This window comes from Saccostrea echinata, unplaced genomic scaffold (genome assembly GCF_033153115.1).
Source record: "Saccostrea echinata isolate AGI-Se365-2 ecotype Australia unplaced genomic scaffold, CSIRO_AGI_Sech_v1 ptg000056l, whole genome shotgun sequence".
Lineage (NCBI taxonomy): Eukaryota > Metazoa > Mollusca > Bivalvia > Ostreida > Ostreidae > Saccostrea > Saccostrea echinata.
This window is the reverse complement of record NW_026889805.1, coordinates 17,622,855-17,637,494: the sequence shown is the minus strand read 5'-3', so window position 1 is coordinate 17,637,494 and position 14,640 is coordinate 17,622,855. Positions and strand designations below refer to the sequence as shown.

General features: G+C 33.9%; 1 protein-coding gene across 1 annotated transcript; it reads left to right on the top strand.

Annotated features, from left to right (window-relative positions):
- Positions 1-3,193: 3,193 nt before the first annotated feature.
- On the top strand, positions 3,194-9,982 carry LOC133173170 (protocadherin-11 X-linked-like). Its single transcript, XM_061308120.1, has 4 exons — positions 3,194-6,354; positions 7,567-7,737; positions 8,544-8,880; positions 9,658-9,982. Exons 1-3 carry the CDS (start codon positions 3,751-3,753, stop codon positions 8,550-8,552), a joined length of 2,784 nt encoding a protein of 927 aa, XP_061164104.1. The 5' UTR covers positions 3,194-3,750; the 3' UTR covers positions 8,553-8,880; positions 9,658-9,982.
- The last annotated feature ends 4,658 nt before the right edge of the window (positions 9,983-14,640 follow it).

Below are 14,640 nucleotides of genomic sequence, written 5' to 3'. Positions count from 1 at the left end.
TAATCGGTTCCATTTAGCTCGAGATAACGAAGTTTGACTCTCATTCGTACCTGTAAATAAATGTTCATATGAACAACTTATTTTTTTTAAAGGGGTAATTTGAAGAATTTAATAGATTAATGAGAATCTGTACGATGTTACAATATGGTTAACTTTCGTTCGAAACACCATTTTGGTCCAAAATGATCAGATTCTGTCATGAGCAAATTTACTACACACCGCTAATTGGAACTCTTCTAACAAGGTGGTATTGTCATTTTTCATTAAAGTTTGTATGTAAATGTATATACTCAGTATAATATAGAAACACATTTTAAACTAGGTCCAAGGACTAAAATGTGCGTTTCTGGTTAAAAAAAAAAGAAGAAATTATTATAAGAAAATAATTATTATCATATACAGTTGAACTTCGTTATCTCGCACAATGACATCTCGAATTATACTGATATGTTGAAGTATTTTAAAGTCTCATCCACTTATTCTTTAAGTAATTTACATTCCATAAATCTACTTGGATACCTCGAAGTTTTTTTCGGGCCCATCGAGTTCTAGATAACGCGGTTTGTCTGTATTTTTAGCATGTAAGTAAAACAGTTTCTGATTGACGTGGATAGAATTTTCAGAGTGCCTTTTCATCTTTCAATCTAATAGCTATGTTGCAACCATAAAAATGGTTCAAACGTCAATGTTTAGTGCGTAGTTTTTTGAACGCCAATTTCAAGTTTAACACCAGTTAAAGGAGTTCAGTATTTCAGAAAATCTCTGAATGAAGGAAATTTGACGAGAAATATTCTACTTTGATGTGCTCTTATTTATTACCAATTTCATGGAAATATACAAAATATGCTATTAATGAAAATGTATCGACTTCTAAGTTTGTATCCTACAATACCCCTTCTCCTCAATTTATGGAGCAATTAATGACGAACCGTCCATAACTGACAATTCTAAATGAACGAAATCAACGTATCCATGAAACAAAATTGAATTTTTAGTTTCTTTTTCCCCCTTTTTCTGGTTGATGTGCACTTAAGCTAATAGATTCAATCGAAAAGTTTTTAAAATCATTTTTAAATAATATTTTTCATGCTTTAAATACTGCTTTCATATTATGCATTTGTTAGCAAATTATTTATGCTTTCCATAAAAATGCATTTTTTCAGTTGACACTGAATAATACAGCAGATACAACCGTAAACCACGAATCTGCCTTACCATTCAACTATTCGCTTAATACAGCATCTGCTTGTAGCAGCTGTTAAATACACAAGATATAAAGGGTGAAACGTCAGCATACATGTATTTTCAAGCAGATTCTCTAAATTCATCAAAAAAATAAATGAATCACAAGGATGGTCTGATTATAGGAACGTAGTCGTGCACTCATATTCAGCTCTCATTTGCACCTGTTATTGAAGTATCCATGGATTCCATATAAATCAAAGGTGTCTAACGGGAAAAGGTACGTATTGAAGCAAGTAGAAAAATTAAAAGGTCATGCACAATCATTAGGTTATTGTGGACTTAATAGTAATGCCTGCGTTTTGTATACTTGAGCAAACACGCTACTGATAAAAGAAGTGGCTTATAATTATTTGCACCCATCATTAAAAATCCACTAAGTTCGTACAAAAATACAGCCACGGAGCACAAATTACCACATAATTTTAGTTCTTCTCGTTTCTGCAGAAAAAATAGTACATTGAATGTATATTATGCATTATATTACCTATTTTCTGTAATTGCCTTTCGTGATCTAGATAAATTGGGATTTGTATATAACAAATTTTAGAATTAACCCGACCGGGTGTAATTACACTTGAAAAAATGAATTAAAGTGTTACAATTATGATTTTAATAACCGCGTGTCATAATTATATACTTTAAATGTCAAATGTAATAAAATAAACATACTCGTGTCTCCCAGCTATCCTCTTACCGACATAATCAGGATTTTTTTTTTTCGTAGTTTGGCTACAACAAAAAGAAATTTACGGTCTTAGCGTGGGCTAATTGCTGCAGTCGGCAAAACGCAGAACTTCTAAATAGGCAAGAAGACAAGATAGTCATCGGTGTAAAATATCACCTCAAAACTGATTTTTGAACAAAATGATTTACCTGTCTTTTCTTAAGACTTCTTTTTCAACTTTATGAATTAAATTAAAATCAGTGGTTTTAAGAGCCAAGGATGCAACCGTTAATAAACATCGAACGGCGCAGGGGGTCTGGGACACAGGGAGAACCTTAATGATCTAAAAAGAAAGAGGTTAGATCGTTTATATTTCTTTTCTAAAATTTTATGAGATTCTTTTATGAAATTTTTTGTGAGGGTTAAGAAAATGGTCTCTAGATTAAATTATTTATTCTTGATAAGACCCCTTGGGTATTTTGTTATTTGAAATGTAAAATAGGGATAACGCTTCTTTTCGATTTAAAGAATCGATTTAAAAACTTGATTTATAGGTATGCAATATTCAATTATATCCCTATCAATTACAATAAACCAATCTCTCATTTTTTTAATCGCTAGAGCTTGTCAAAAATCCTTTGAGAGAGAGAGAGAGAGAGATGTTTCAAGATTAACATTTCAGATAGATTCAAACAGTGTGCAGGTAATACAAGTATAATTGAAGTCAAAAGAATTTAAAAAAAGTTTTGGGTATTAAAAAAAAGTATACGTAAACGTATATATATTTTTTACATAGATATGATAATGTACTAGATTCCATCTGTAAACAAAGTCTGATTTAGTTTTGATTTTTTTCTCCACTTATTTGTATTGATTCAGAATTTAAGTTCACGAAACATTTAATACAAGTTGAAATACAATGCAGAGTGAACCATTATATGAAAAATGAAATCAAAAGTTAATTTTCCCCATACTGAAAGAATGATAAACTTCTTTCAAACAGGTTAAGTCATAGATGGAAGCAATAATTGCATTTGACTGAATGCATTTTAGTAAATGTTCCACATCAAATAATTATCATATAGCGTCATGCGCAACATCATCAAAGGCCTTATAATAGCAGCAAAAAAAGAAAATCATGAATTATGGATTTTTCTACTGCTCGATTAATTTTATTTAAAAGCCGTGTGACTTGGTGTGTTTCTATTGGGTTCTAGTCTATAAGGAAGGCGGAGCCTCGGAAGTAAACAGGTCACTTTTAAAAATTAAACCTTTTAAATAACACACTGAAGCTACTTATCAGATGATAGCGTGAAAAAGACGTCCGATTTTCCTGCTAACTGAAAAAGAAAAAAACACGACGAGTGCTATGTTTTGTTTCTAGTGAAAATGATTAAGCATTATTTTACGGATAGTCAAGTTTGCAGAATTTATCTGGAGGGAATCGGACAAAAGGTGTGAGAATCCCCCAGACTCGGGACGATTACGTCGGATTAGGACAAATCTAAAGAACATCGATCGAAAAACATTGATCAACTCCGCTACAGATCTATACCATTTTTAATTACAAACGGATTAAAGCGTCAAAAGATGATTTATTTAGGCATGGAAATGAGATTATTTCTTGTAAACGAAATAAATTGACTCGTATTGCGGTTCTTCATTAATTCTGCGTCTATTCCACGAGATTGGACATTACGGGTGCCAGCTATTGATGTGTAACGTAAACGGTTAGTTCAATTTATTGGAACCTCGACTGTTTCTGAATATGATAAGAGACACTTGGAGCTTCATCGTCTTTCATAACAGGTGTGCATCGTGATACTCGAGTCTGCAGGTTTATGTTCGGCAACATGAAAGGTTTTCTGTGCTACATATTGGTGTTGCTTTTTCTAGAAGTGCACGGTTTGGAAGTGACTTACGATCTTGCAGAAGAATCGGGAAGTCGAGTGCTGGTTGGAAATATAGCAGCTGATTCTGGGCTAGCTAACAATGTCAACAGTCTAACATACAGTCTCCTACAGGCAGGATACCCTGCGGCAAGGTCATTCATTATTACAGAGACTCAGGGTGAACTGTACACAAACGCAACGATAGATCGCGACAGCATTTGTGAATTTCAAGATCAATGTGTGCTCAATCTGGTAGCTGTTGCCTCCAATTCTGATACTGGAGATTTCCACAAGATTAAAATATACGTCAATGTTATAGATATAAATGACAACTCTCCTATATTTCCAAAGACCGTTGTCAGTTTTCAAATAATAGAAGACACCGCTATCAATTTTACGTATTCTCTAGAAGGCGCCGTGGATTTAGATACCGGTATCAACTCGGTGAAAAGGTACGAAATCCCACTGCACGATTCACCATTTCAAGCTGTGGCAGACAAATTTCCTGATGGTCGTTCCATGTTAAAACTCATCCTCAAACAAACATTAGATCGCGAAACAAACCCTACTCATCAGTTTCGAGTGCTGGCTTATGACGGTGGGAGTCCACCAAACACAGGTACACTGACGGTGAACATTTCAGTGGGGGATATCAATGATAATTATCCGATATTCTCTAAACCCTCTTATAACGTTACTATAATGGATGACCTTCCAGAAGACTCTTTGGTAGTGAAAACTTTTGCAAGAGATAAAGACGAAGGACCCAACGGGGAAGTGCAATACAGACTACAAGTGCGCCAATCTGAGGACATATTTCAAACTTTTTACATGAATTCAACATCGGGCGAGATCTTTCTCAAGAAATCGCTCATATCCGGTTCTCAAGAAAGCTATAAGATTCTTATAGAGGCAATTGACAAGGGCAATCAGCCCCTGATATCAAAATCACAAGTCTTTGTGCGCGTGCAAGATAATCACAATAACTTTCCGGTGATCAATGTCAATGTTTTATCTGGAACTGATACTGCTGAGGTCTCAGAACACGCCAGTCAGGGGACCGTGGTGGCACATATAGCAGTTAAAGACCCCGATACAGGGGCAAATGGTCTAGTAACTTGTGATGTTATCAGTCAGTATTTTAAAATTCAAAAGTTCGAAGAAAACGAGTATAAAGTCGTGGTCTTTGCGTCATTAAATCGGGAAATGAGGGATAGTTATGAAGTGACTGTGAGTTGTAACGACGCCGGCAGCCCACCCAGAGAAACTAATTCAACTTTCCCCGTCATTGTTGTAGATGAAAATGACAGTCCTCCAAGATTTGACAGACAAATATATTATGCGACTATATCTGAAAATAATAATGTAAATATCAGTCTACTCACAGTGTCTGCAACAGATGATGATATTGGGGTTAACGCAGAAATTAAATTTTCTGTATCAAATGAAGTGAAAGACGATATAAACATCAATGAAAATACTGGAGTTTTGATTTTAAACAAAGCATTAGATAGAGAACAGCAAAGTCAGATATCATTTTATGTTTTTGCGACTGACTCTGGAAATGTTCCATTAACCGGAACTGCTACAGTGATAATCACAGTCAAAGACGAGAACGATAATACACCAACGTATCCGGAGGACGTCTGGAAATTCGCAGTACCAGAAAATTTAGCTGCGCCCAAAGTAATAGGATTCGTTACAGCATTTGACAAGGACGAGGGAATCAATTCAGAAGTGAGGCATTATCTGATGTCGTCCAATGGTCACGAGTCTCCTCCCTTCGAGATGAAAGAAAACGGAACCGTGATGGTAACCCGATCCCTCGATCGTGAAACTGTTGCTTTGTATGACTTACAAATAATGGCTATGGACAAAGGATCCCCTGCAAGGACGGGGTATGCTTTCCTAAAGATCACTGTGGAGGATAAGAACGACAATAAACCTGTGTTCACCTTCCCCAGCGAAGCAAATCGCTCCATCACAGTTCCATTATCAACCGCCAAAAACAAGGAGGTGGCTACTTTAGCCGCCAATGACAAAGATGTAGATATGAATGCACAATTGAAATACTATACAGATGATCAAAACATGACTGAAATTTTTATTATAAACAGTGCAAGCGGCGAAGTTATACTCGCGCGCTCATTAGACTCGGATGACCTTGGCCTGTATGTGTTTAAGGTCAAAGTTCAAGATTCAGGGGATGAACATTTAACTGCAGAAGAAACTTTACTCATAAATGTGATAGCAGACTCGGTTGCAGACGATTCCAATTTTTCTCGATATTATGTGATAGCTATCAGTATGTCGACAGTGACATTTGTGTTAGCCATTGTGATAATAGTAGCTATATATTTGTTACGAAAAGTTGATAATAAACGGAGGAGATATGATAGTGGTCACTCGTCTATTACCATAGTAACCAAGGAAGCGGAGAACCCGGATGTGTATGAAAACTCGCCACCTCTCCATAAAGAGGTCTTTTATCCACCTGGGTACGACCTGGGCAGCCGACAATTCTTCCCCATTGATCGATCAATTTCAGTCCAGGTATAACGATGATAATCAAATCAACATTTGATATTGCAATTTATTTCTCATCATTTCAGTTGATTTTCCTCCTCTTTTTTCCTCAAATTTTCTTAATAATCTGACTTGTCTCTCATTCAATTTTATTCGTTTCTTTTTAGTTGATTTATTCATTATAGATAATATCAAGTAATTGTTGCTACCTTGAAGTTTGCTCTTTGGTTTTCCCCCTTTTGATATTTATCCTATCACTTTACCCGAGTTTTAAATGGACAAAAAGAAATGCTGTAAGTTTGTGTGTAGTTTATTCACAACATGTCAGTTCTGCAATGGATGCCACTCACGCAAGCATTAGGGACAAGCTCTATAGACCAATATGACGACGTTATACTGCTTAGGGTTAATTTAGCGGGGTGTTCGTTTAGTGGTCACCTTGGGAGCCTGCTGTCGCGTTTGTCCAAACGGAGCCTTTCAGTTCAATTAATAGTGATGTAATTATCAGTTAAGTCAACACGAAAAAGCCCTGTCCAATCAAATAAAAATTATTCTTTATCCTGATTTTAATCTTTGCCGTTTTCTTAGTGACGCATAGAAAAATGACACTTTGAAAAGATTTCAGTTCCTGTCGATTCAAAGAAAACATTCACTTTCAACCTATTATATCTCGTAATCTTTGTATTCACAACATTAATATGGTTCGGCACCAAGAAATCTGTTTTAAATCTTATTAAGTTGTATTGAAATTTTTTTTTATTGCTACGACTAGATTTTCTCAAAATGTGCTGTACTTTTACAATGGTAATAAACAATGTCTCCTGATTAACTTTAAAAAAAATTAAGAAATCAATAATTCAAAATTAGATGTTTTCTTTCTATATTTTCCTTAAATGTCCAGGTACTATTGGATTGGAAAGAATATGCTTTTTTAACAGAATTTAAGAATTTGAGTCTAATTGTCTATCGATCTGCGACACAAGACACTATTAAATTCAAATTAACGTCAAAAGGAGCATTTAAAAATAATAAAATATATCTTCTATTACAAGTATGAATAACTGTGCAATTCGCCTCGTCATGTAATTATCTTCTCGAATATTTTCAAGAATGAGCACGAAAACTTTTTTCATTAAGTAAATTGCGTCTGTCATAATCCATGAGTTTAAAAAAATGTAAAAAATATTTTAAAAAATAAACAGTATAATATATTTTATTCATTCCTATTGTGTTGTGTAGATTCCACCAACAATTCCGGAAGCGGACCCTCTTCCCAAAATTCCGAGTGACCCGACTTTATGGGAAGGATGTGAAAGCGTGAACGAAAACGAGAGAAACAGGAACCAACTAATGACCCTACAATACCACCAATCCCTGATGAGGATACAGAGCGTCAAACGCTCAAATTCGGTATAAAGTTCTCATCTTCTGAAGTAGATCATCTCACACAAACCAAAATAATATTTTCTTTGAGTAATATAATTTAATTTCTTAAAATTGTTCGAGACAAAAGGTAATCACTATAATATATTTTAAGTAAAACTACTTACATGTATATTTTAGGCAAAAATAGTAAAGGAGGAGGATCGTTGATTTTACAGAAAATTCATTGGCTGACAAAAAAATAAATTATTTCTATACAACATTATTGTAACATTTATTGAGACTAGCATTTTTGTAAATGCCTGCGAACATTCTGCAGAATTGCATAAAGTTTTTAACTAAACAATTAATAATTCTGTTATTTTAAGCTATGCTTTAGTATGAAACATTCAGTGATTTATTCGCATTTAACACCGTTTACAAAAGCTTAATTTTTTCAAAAGCAAAATCTGAGGGTAAATATTAATTGACACGGAATTATTTATCTTGATCTTGCGGTTTCCGGATATTTGCAATTAGTGTTAGAGTTGTTTGTGAATTTGATTAGACTTATTTCAAGAGAGCCAAAGTTTTAAGCGAACAAAACAAATTGAATATCATGCCCGTAGCGGATTTTGGTAATGGATGTATGTTTATTTTATTTTAACACATGCATTAAGTTTATGAACACGATATGAATATCATTTAAATTTTGAATTAGACAATGGATCCAATACTGCGGGTACTCGATATACAATATTTTTCATCTTGTAGTGCAAATACTATTTTTTCATGGTTCAATCTATTGTTAATCTTATCCGTGACCTTAATCTATTTTGTATTTCTTTTTGTAGACAATTTGACGGATTGGCAGTTGAACCACAGAAAGTTTTAATTAGATATACCTTTTCGCTTTGGGCTGCTCTTTCACAAGAAACAAACTAACAGTGAATACATTAACAAGGAGATTACTTGACTGTGTAAATATGGCGAGAAACTGAGAAAAATCTCACTGTAAATATTGATTCACCTGTTTTTACAAACTGATACCAAAGTTATACAGGGAACAAAAGCTTCTTATGCGGATGAAAACGGAAGCCGATCTTGTGTAAGCACGCGACGAATCAGGCCGATGAAGGACGAATAATGACGAATCAACACAGCCTGGAGATACCGCAGCCAGCATTAATCGTAAGTTTACAAGGATTGTGAATTTTAAGTGCAAAGTGAAAACGCTTTTAAGGGATAATCGCTGAGGTCTGTGTCAACCTTTTTACTCTTTGGAATTAACATGAAGGAACTCAAGTGTTAAGTAAATCACACTTGATCGCAAAAACATAAACGACACGAATTTAGACCATATTTAAAAACAAAAATACATGTTAACACATGCCTTTGCATTGAAAATTACTTCTGTTTGAAATTACTTCAACATTTGTAATAAGTCCTTGGTTGTTCATTAAATTGCCCAAGGAAAGTTTTGATGTAAATTCAGAACCTTTCATACACTTCAAGGGTACTAATTAAATACTTCAGAATTTAATTTCCCCCTTTTATTCATGTAAGAGATCAGTTAATGGTAAATAAAATGTATAGTAAAGCTCGAATGGTAGGTGATTGTTAAGATTTCATTTTGTTGGTTTTTTCATCATGATTATACTCATTATTGTATTGAATGTTTAAAACAAGTGTTGTTTTCAGAAATTGTCATCTGATATTAATCTGTTGTCATAAACCCCAAACTTTCAATAAATATTGGCTTAAAAGCGTGCATTTAACCCATTTATACAATACTAAATACAATTGCTAGACTTATTTCGGCGATTTAATTCCCTTTCTTTTTAAATATTCTACAAGTCCCCTGGTTCGTTGGTGTACTTATTGACACGAAATTAATTTCACTGAACTTTTATTCAACTGCCAATCTAAGTGGTATTATATTAAGCATGTTTTTTTTTTCTCCTACAGGTCGAACGGATGAAAATGGCAAATGTATCCCGAAGTTCTAAATCTTCGAAAAGCCCCCGTATTGACAATTTTGGCTTTCAGTGCAGCAAGCAAATGAAGCAAGTTTCCAGTAACTAGACCATTATCTTTTCCGTTTACTTGTAAATGATGTGCCAAAGGCTCAGGGTTAACCCCTTAATGGATGGAAATAGAGATTTTATTGCAATAATTGAGACATTTTTCATGAAATTACGTTTGTTTGTATGATAGGGCGAGATTTAAAATTTTGATTACTTATTGTATTGTTATGTTAATATGGTGCTACAAGATGTTATGAAATTAGATTAAACATTAAAAAAATGTCTGTCTGATGCTTTTTGTTAGAGTCTATATGAACTACATCAGGTTAGTGTATTCCTAGACTCTACGTTAATGAAAAAGACATATGCATTGCACAAAATGACACTCCCATCGCACTCCTTGTCACTGAGAGTTCTAGACTGCGCGCCAAATTAGGTCCACCAAATTATGGATACTATTGAATATCCAAATTCTTTCAATCTGTGGTTTAATGACAGAAATAGTTATAAGGACCATGATTTCTATACATGGACATCAGAAAATGTTCTGTTAGCTATAAAGGCTGTCTTTAGTTCGACTGAACATTTAACATACTAAATGTACATTTCCTAAAACCAACAACTTTAAATGAACATGAAATATTACTGTGTATTCTCTGAAAAGGTTGTAATTATCTAGCAAATGAGCACGAACACGCTAGCTCGTAAAAACTGTTTTATTCCGCTCAATACAAGTGGTACAAAAGCGTGCTCATTACACTGATTAGTGAACAGGTTCGGTGGTCTTTTCACTGCTTGATCTCTGAAAATTCTGTGACATTAGCCTGAGATGAATTACAGAGTAGACAGTAAAAGAAAACGTCGGCCCCGTAGGCTTGTTATTTTTTTCGCGTAATGTACATTCTCAAGTAACCGTATATTTCTTGTATTGATACCTTTAAAAATCTTGAAATAAACAGCTTAATGGGAACTGATCAGATGGTTTATGCAATTTCAAGTTCATTTTGAGAAGATAACCCAATGACTCGATTTAGAATTTGAATATAAAACTTGATATCCGGTTTTGTATTTCGAACATTTTTAAACTCATTCTTAGAACACAACATGTGACAAAAACGCTTTTTTTATTGCTTTTTCAAAGGCCTTTTTTGGCAAAATCATACAAATTTTCCGTTATATTGAAATACAAGATATAACAAATATGGATACGCTGTAAACAGCAGGTGTAACAGACACTTACGTTACTGTGTGTCCTTTTACGCAAATATTTACTTCTGGAATACTGTTTCAGAATTTCCATGCATAATACATTATTAAACGATCTAATAGCATCAGAAGTCAAAACAGGGAGTTTATGACTTCCAACAAAAGGTATAATGACCATGTTTAACGAATGGGATTTTTATTTAGTGTGAATAGTCACTGATTGATAAAATAATAGCTACATCTTGTAGAAGATGAACTGGTTTCTGCATGGTATTGGTTTTCTATACAGTGCTCAACATGAGGTCAGTTTGATGTGGAACTCTTGGACAGTAAGTGTCCTCGGGAGTTTTTGATGTTGACCGAGGACTGATGACCGTCGCAGATAGTGCCATGATATCTGTACCAAACACGTTTTAATGTTTGACCATCGACGCTATCAGGAATAAATTGAATTTATTACGGTGTTTAATACTGTGTGGCGGGCGCCCTATCAAACAGCAATTTACTTTTCAGCGTTAATGGCGCGGCACGCTCCGAGTGTCGCCAAAAGTTGCTCGAAAAGTTTTGTTGTAAATTATAGATTTGATGTGTAAACGGGGGAAATATGTTTGTTTGATTATAAGAGTCAAGATTTAAATGCGCAAATGGTATTTTATCAGTTCAACATTTAAATTTTTAAAACATGTGCTTAGAATTCAGGAACATCCCTGTGATTTGTGTACTTGCAATGTAAATATTAGGGTGTACGAATCATCATATGAAAACACACCTACATTACCTATAATTACCTTTACAAAATTTTTAAACATAATCTCAGCTTTGAAAAATAATTACGTGGATGCAACTAATATATTTTGCGTATATTCTTTGAATTTTAATTTTTTTTTTTTTTTTGCAAACAAAGGCTTGCTTCATTGACGACCTAGTTTCTCAACCACCTGTAAGATGGTACAATGTATAACCCATTTCATCGAAATTGTATTCTACATGGGGTAAATAGTAAGCCTACGGACAAAGTGCTTCCAAACTTGTGTCAACAGACAACATTTCTTATTATTTCCCCTTTTTTTGTATTACAAGAGTCTTTACACTCCCCAAAATCTGTTAATCTTTGTTAAAAAGAGATGTTGAAAAGCGCATTGTTTGCTTTCCACTGCAGGGCTGACAATTCAGAATACTGTCGAAGTAAAATATTATACAGAAATTGAGTGATTTAGACTTCAGATGTTGCTCAGAGAAGTGCTCAATTGAACCTAAATAGAAAAAGGGTGTCTCTTTTATCTTTTCTTTCTGACGAACCAACACAAGGCTAGATTATGTATGAGAACTTGTTTATTTTAACTCTGTTTTTTGTTGACTTCCATTGGCAAGAAACCAGATATTTGAGAGAAGATTTTAAAAAAGAGTAATACACTTCAGAACTCTCCGTCAAAACTTTTATGTAATTATGTAATTTTAAAACCCACAATCTCAAATGCACGGCTATGAATTATGCTAATCAAAACTTATATCCTTGTGAATATTGCATTTCATGTACATAAGAAATTAAAATTTCCTCAGACCCGGAAAATGAAAACTCAGTCATCTGATTGTTTAGATTTCTTCCTTTTGAAAAAAAGCAAATATTTCCTATATCATTAATCATTTAAAATGCAGAATAAAGAAAAAAATAATTAGAGGGAATTAAGGACTCTCTCTCTCTCTCTTACATTACAAGCATTACAAAATGTAAATTTTCACACACACACACCCTCTCTCCCTCACACACACACAATGGTTATAGAAATTGGTTTTTGGTCTCCAGAGAAACAATCTGCCCTTTGAATCAAATTGAAACTCGATTTCCTATAAAGCCATTTCAAAGTGCAGTGGGTTTGTGTAAAGTGTTTACTTCGATCATATTAAGGTCCAAACTGGATGAAAATGTGCTGAATTACATTTACAAGTAAAAATAATTAGCAATTAACACAAGTTGTGTACACTGTTATGTTGTAATTTTTAAATTTTAGCGGGTGGTAGAAAGTACAAAAATGAAAATATGAAAATTTTTCATAATAATATTTTAACATTTACTACCAATAAATTAAAAAATATGTAATTATTTGACCATTATTTATTAATGGATAATTTATTTATTGAGAGGGTGGTAGTATAGAAAAAAATGCAGTTTTGAAGTTATTTCATAGAATCATTTCTTCATGCACGTATGTGTTTATTTATTAAATTTATTCATTTTATAAAGCATTTTATCACATGACTGTTTACTCCTTTATACAGTGGATATAGCTCAAAGGAAATTGTTTTTATATCCACGACTGTGTCAGACGTCGCAATAGTTTTTTTTTAATTTAATCAAGTCAAATATTGTGGATTTATAAAATCATATAAAAGAGTGTAAAACATGGGATAGCTAAGTGGAAAAACATGTGATAAAAAGAATCTCCCATGGTTTGTGGTTAGATATAAGTTTTTATCCAATGAGTTGTGTGTGTTTTATCCCCTCGCCAAGGCTCGGAGATAAAAACACATAACTCGTCGGATAAAAAAATCATATCCAACCACAAACCATGGGAGATCCTATATATATAAAGTTATACGAGTAGATATAAACGTCGATTACATGCACGGATCTAGAGGGGATCGGGGGTTCCGCCCCCCCCCCCCCTCCCCCCCCCCCCCCCCGGAATTAGTGGAGTTGTTAAATGTACGTAGTAAAGTAACTAAAAATGCCCCCCCCCCCCCCGAAAACGCGGACCTTTCGTAAGATGGTGGGAAGAGTCCTACATATGAAGTGGAACCCCCACCCTTTCCCCTGGAAGAAATCCTGGATCTGGATCAGATTGCCAATGGTTATATCTAAGGTAGATAATGTATTTCTTGGAGCAACGTTTCTTTTCTTACCTTTTCTTTCCCTGAGAGTTATCTCGCATGCTATTTGTTATTACTCAAAGTCTTTTAGAATATAAGGAAAGTATAAAGAACTGCGAAAGATAGTATTGTTCTCCCGCCTACCTCCAAGTCAATTTTCAAAAGTTAAGATATTCGAATGATTTTAATATTTATATTGATATTTATATGGATTTTCATAAAACATCACTTCTTTGGGAAAACAACGAGAGATAACTCTAAAATTTTGGTAAAACTCGTGTTTTTCACTATAGAAATCAAAGGAAAACGGAAAATATTTTTAAAACATCTTTCCCCCCCGTGAAACAAAAATTCCTTTTTACGGGTAATATGGACTGCCATTTCACACACTCATACCAAAGCTTTTTGTGTTTCACGGGGGGAACATATGTTTATATACAAAAAACGACAAAAATGCTTATTTTTTTCAGCAATTTCCAAGTGCTTTACAACTGAAACATTATATTTTACTAATAAATATGCTTAATTTTGTATGCATAAAACATAAGAAAAAGATCTAAGAAACATTAATTCATATCCAAGACTATTTCAGAATATGGTGATGCTTTATAGCCCGATTTCAGTGGAAAATATCGTCTACCCCCCTTATTTCAAGAGCTGGAATTAGGGATATTTTACTATTTAGCACTGGAATTAAAATAATTCATCAGTTACCATTGAACTGTTCTTTGTATTAAACAAAGATTTTATGGCCAAATTGTCATCAATATTGAATTAAATGGTTGTAAAATGTAGGCGGGAATCGGGAGTTACCGTGCGTAGTTCTTGCTGAAACTCAACTAATACAAAT